The sequence below is a fragment of the Ammospiza nelsoni genome, chromosome 20 (assembly GCF_027579445.1).
Source record: "Ammospiza nelsoni isolate bAmmNel1 chromosome 20, bAmmNel1.pri, whole genome shotgun sequence".
In the NCBI taxonomy this organism is placed as follows: domain Eukaryota; kingdom Metazoa; phylum Chordata; class Aves; order Passeriformes; family Passerellidae; genus Ammospiza; species Ammospiza nelsoni.
Window position 1 is genome coordinate 9773835 of NC_080652.1, and position 5375 is coordinate 9779209.

Here is a 5375-nt window from a genome sequence, read left to right on the forward strand (position 1 = left end):
ACTCCGGTGTGACCTCCTCTGTGTAATCCCCGGTGTAATCCCGGTGTGACCCCCGGTGTAATCCCGGTGTGACCCCCGGTGTAATCCTGGTGTGACCCCTCCGGTGTGACCAGGCCCGGCCACCCCCGTTGCCAGGGCAACGCGTCCCCGCCACTTCCGGCCTGGCGGCGCGGCGCGATGACGCCATCACCGCGCGCCGCCGCTCCCCGCCCGCCGCCGCCGCCGGAACCGGAGGAACCGGAGCCGCCCTCGCACATGCGCAGAGCGGGCGCCCGGCGGCCCGGGCCTCGCTTCGCCCGGGCCCGGCGCGGCCATGGGCACCACGGTGAGTGCGGGGCACGGCCCGGCGGGCGGCGGGGCCCGGGCCTCGCCCTGCGGCGGCGGCAGCTCCGCCCCGGGGCCCGGCGGTGCGGCAGCGCTCGCTCAGTGCCCGCCGGGCCCCAGGGTCCCCGTTTCCCGGGGGGAATGGCGGCCGTGCGCGGCTGCCGGGGAAGGCCAGGCCGGGCTCCCTGCGCAGCTCCCGCCGCGGCCCGGTCGGGCTCGGTGCGGGCTCGGCGGAGTCGGTGTTTCCGCCCCTCCCGGCGCTCGTCCCTCGGCTCTCACCTTTATTTGTCATTGTCCCCAAGCCCGTGCTGCCCCTCCCGGAGCGCTCGGGGCCCACCGGAGCGTCCCGGCAGCCGCGGGCCGGTCGCAGCTGCCGGTGTGCACCGGGAGTGCCCCGAGCCCGGCGGGTCCTGCCCGGTGTGCGCGGAGATCCCGCCCGCTGCTCCCCGCCCGGCCCCTGTAACGGAGAGGGACGGGAAACTCCGGGGAACGGAGAGTTCTGGGCGTTGTAACGGCCTGGGGGCGCCTCCGGTGCGTGGTGCCGGGGCTGCCTCCGGTGGAGCCCTCGGAGCTGGGGACGGTGCCCCGGAATGACCCAGGCGGCCCCGAAATGATGGAGGGGGTGTCCAGGGCTTTGTGTGGGCATAAATCCGGGCTGGGGGATGATCACAGAGTCACTGAGAGTTTGGGTTGGAAGGGAGTTAAAAACTGACTCCATCCCACCCCTGCCGTGGGGGATCACGGAATTACAGAATCACTGCATGTTTTGGGTTGGAAAGGACTTAAAAATTCACCCCATCCCACCCCTGCCATGGGGAATCACAGAATCACTGAGAGTTTGGGGTTGGAAGAGAGTTAAAAACTGACCCCATCCCACCCCTGCCATGGCAGGGACACTTCCACTGTCCCAGGCTGCTCCCAGCCCTGTCCAGCCCAGCCTTGGGCGCTGCCAGGGATCCAGGGGCACCCTCAGCTGCTCTGGGCACCTGTGCCAGGGCCTGCCCACCCTGCCAGGGCAGGATCTGCTGTTCCATATTCGGTTTGGAAAGTCTGTGCTCCCTGCATGGTGTTCCACGTGCCCCTGTGGCAGGGGAAGGTGAGCAGCACAAGATTTCCTGTCCTGGCATTGAGGAGCAGCTCCCTGATTGTTCCCAAGCTGGAATCCATATTTTGCGGAGTGCTGGGTTCCCTTTAGAGTCTTCATGAGCTTGAGAACTCATGCTGGAGGAGAAGCCTGAATTGTGAGCATGTTAATGCACAAATTGAAAATGACTGTGTTGTTTTGTCTTTTAGATCAGCTGCTGTGCAGAGAGTTGTGAGTTTATGAAGCACCTCAGCAGTTTCTGTTGCATTTCCTAGAAGGTGTCACAGGAAAACTTCACTCTTTTGCTCCAAGGATTCAGTGGCATCCCAGAGCGGCAGCGAGCTGGATGGCAGCACCCCTAAAATGTAAAAATTCAGAGTTTGTTTTGTCCTCCCAGTGTTCCAGTGCTGATATTTGAGTTCATCCAGAGAGCATGAACCCACCAGAGGCTGTTTGTTCCCGTGGTGGGTGCAGCAACTGTGCCAGAGTTTGCTGGAAAAGTTTGTGAGGGAAGTTTCAAGGAGAGGCTGAATCGTCAGGAATGGAATGCCAAAAATGGGATTTTTTGACCTGTCTTGGTTTAGTCCTCCAAAAATATCTCAGAAAGCAAACTCTGAGCAGCTCAGAGCCATCATGTGGGAAGTGTGTGGGGTCACATGCTGCAGAACTGGGTTGGGTTTAGGCAGGGTTGGTTCAGAGCCTTGCAAAATCCACATTTCTGATTGGCATTTCCTGGCTCCAGACAGGAAATAGGGCAAGAGGCACCGAGAATTATGATTGTGTCTATGATGATTGAGGAGAACCCTTGGTTTCCTAAATTCCTTAAATGATAATTTAGCCCTTACTCCTTTTTGGGAGTCCCTGATCCATGCAGAGCCAGAACTGCCTCACATTTCTGTAAGGGCAAAAAGGAATTGGAACGTGGGGCCGAGCTGAGAGATCAGAGCTGGAATTTCCATTTCCATGGAATTTGAGGCAGGAAGCAGGCAGAGACTTCCCACTGATACACATTGAATCAGAGAAGGATTTTGGTATCAAAACTACAATTTCCTGCAGCTTTATAATTTGCTCTGTAGTTAGTTCTGTTAGTGACAAAACTAAAGAATTCTTGAAGTAATGCTTGAATTAGTTTTAATTTGAAGAACAGTCAGATCTTGGGTTCAACAAAGGAAAGATCTGCCTGGATCTGAGCACTTGGGTGTGCAAGGAGTGTGGGGCAGTCCCTGTTGTTTTCCAGCACTATCTGATGAGTGCATTGTCATTTCATAATTCCCGGAATCTGGCCCATCCGAAGCCTGGGGTGAGGCAGAGAGCAGCTCAGAGGCTCCTGCTCATCACTCACACAACAACAATAGCTGTGGGGAAGGATGTTAGCATTATAAATCCTAAACACTGCAGAAGATCAAGATAATTTCACTTATCTCTGCAGGTCCCCAAGGGGAGGAATAAACTGGTGGATGCCTTTGAAAGGCTGCCTGGCCCTGCCTTGCAGTCACAGTGAGAGCACAGGGCTGGCCTGAGCCAGGGGAGGTACATCCTGTGGAGTGTGAAAAACATGATTGCCTCATTGTTCTGCCCAGACCTTCCATTATTTTCAGTTTGTTTATTTGGTGAAGCTTTGCCAAGTTTGGAAATGAGCACAGATCTGGAATCCACTTGCGAAAGTACTCAGAGAATTCTTTTCGGTTTTCTTTTTAAAGGAAAAATGTGACCCCATTCAAACACATACATTAATATTACTGTTCTCACATGAATGTTATTGCTCAGGTAGGTGGGCTCTTGAGGGTGGCTGTTAGATTAGGAAAGATCTGTGAATTATCCAGGATAATTTCAGACCAAACCTCTTTGCTGCTTTAACACTGGCATTGAATAGCAGCTCTCCAGTTGTTCCCAGCATGGATCACAAGCTGGAATCCATATATTGCTGAGTGCTGGATTCTTTTTAGAATCTTTATGGGCTTAAAAATTCATGCTTGAGGAGAGGCCTGGTAATTGTGAGCATGAGATAAAGTTTCTAACAGGCTACAGGTGGTGCTGGCTGGGGAATTTATTTGGAATGTGGCACAGAAATTGAGTGTATTTGTGTGGGGAATAAGAAGCAAAGAGAAGGCAAATAAGTTCTTATTTTGCAGTGATTAAGGGGGACCCACTGCAGTGATCCTCAGTGTTCAGATCCTGGGATTTGCTTCTACTTTCCCCTGAATTGGTTCATTCCAGCTTTCTCCCTGAGATTCTTGTTCAAAACAAAGATGTTTTAAGGGAAGAAGCTGAGGTTTGGAAAGCAGTTGTAAGGGTGTGCTGATACTGAAATTGGCTGGGATAAGTTGCTCTATTCCAGCTGGGATAAGTTGTTCTGTTGAGCAGCTTCAGGAGAACTGAAACTTCATTGTTTCTTCTTCGAAGCAAAGATGTTTTAAGGGAAGAAACTGAGGTTTGGAAAGGGTGTGCTGATGCTGAAATCGGCCAGGATAAGTTGCTCTGTTCCAGCTGGGATAAGCTGCTCTATTCAGCAGTTTCAGGAGAACTGAACCTTTCTATTTGTTCTTCTTCAAAACAAAGATGTTTTAGGGGAAGAAGCTGAGATTTGGAAAGCAGTTGTAAGGGAGCGCCAATACTGAAATCAGCTGGGATGAGTTGCTCTATTCCAGCTGGGATAAGCTGCTCTATTCAGCAGCTTCAGGACAGCTGAAACTTTCTATTGTTTCTTCTTTGAAACAAAGGTGTTTTAAGGGAAGAAGCTGAGGTTTGGAAAGGGTGTACTAATACTGAAATCAGCTGGGATAAGTTGCTCTATTCCAGCTGGGATAAGCTGCTCTATTCAGCCGCTTCAGGACAACTGAAACTTTCTATTGTTTTTTCTCTCAGTTGTAAGGGAGCGCTGATACTGAAATTGGCCGGGATAATTTCACTTATTTCCTGAAGCTGTTGAGCAGTTTCAGGACAACTGAAACTTTGTATTGTCTGTGTTATTTAGACAGAATGTCTCTTGCCTGTGTTGTTTCTCAGCACCGACCCAAGCTGCCGGCTGTGTCTCCCCGCAGGTGCGTCCCTCGGCGGCCGTCCAGCCCGGGGTTAGCCGTGCCCGGCTGTCCCGCTGCCGCCTTATATGAGCCCCGGGGGCGGCCTGGGGCGGGCAGCGCGGGGCGGGGCCCGATGCCGGTGATCCCCATTCCGCGGCGGGTGCGCTCGTTCCACGGCCCGCACACCACCTGCCTGCACTCCGCCTGCGGCCCCGTGCGCAGCGCGCACCTGGTGCGCACCAAGTACAACAACTTCGACATCTATCTCAAGTCGCGATGGATGTACGGCTTCATCCGCTTCCTGCTGTACTTCAGCTGCAGCCTCTTCACCTCCATCCTCTGGGTGGCTCTGTCGATCTTGTTTTGCCTTCAGTACCTCGGCATCCGCATCTTCCTGCGCTTCCAGTACAAACTCTCCATCATCCTGCTGCTGCTGGGGAGGAGGAGGGTGGACTTCAGCCTCATGAATGAACTGCTCATCTACGGGATCCATGTGACCATGCTGCTGGTGGGGGGGCTGGGCTGGTGTTTCATGGTCTTTGTGGATATGTAAATAAAACCAAGCGCATGTGGGATCAGGAGGTGACTTTTCTTCCAGCCCTGAAATGTGTCAACATCCTCTTCTTTCTTTTTTTTTTTTTTTTTTTTTCTAATATAAATTAATTTATTTCTCAGTGGTAATTTTTGTGGATAAATTGACGTGCTTGTCTCTGGAGTTTGTATCTCTTTTGGTGGTTGAGGTGCCATTTTGATTATCAAAGTGCAACACTTGGCTGGGTGTTTTATTCTTTGCACAGTGCAAGTTTCTTTTAATCTGTAAGAACCTATTTCACTCCTATTCCTGTGGCCATGAAAAAGGCAGGATTTATCTGGAGGACAGAAGCCAGATAATTTGCTCTCCACACTCTTAATCCATCTTCACCATTTTCCTAAAAATGTTCCTTAAT

The 5375-nt window shown here is 52.5% G+C and overlaps 1 protein-coding gene across 2 annotated transcripts; it reads left to right on the plus strand.

The window, feature by feature from the left end:
• Positions 1-201: 201 nt before the first annotated feature.
• Positions 202-5003, plus strand: TMEM250 (transmembrane protein 250). 2 transcript variants are annotated; one of them, XM_059486349.1, is made up of 3 exons: positions 202-325; positions 1618-1773; positions 4415-5003. In XM_059486349.1, the coding sequence occupies exon 3, from the start codon at positions 4562-4564 to the stop codon at positions 4979-4981; it is 420 nt and encodes a 139-aa protein (XP_059342332.1). In that variant the 5' UTR covers positions 202-325; positions 1618-1773; positions 4415-4561; the 3' UTR covers positions 4982-5003. The 2 variants fall into 2 exon arrangements, with proteins under 2 accessions (XP_059342332.1, XP_059342331.1); XM_059486348.1 differs by having other exon boundaries at positions 4450-5003.
• The last annotated feature ends 372 nt before the right edge of the window (positions 5004-5375 follow it).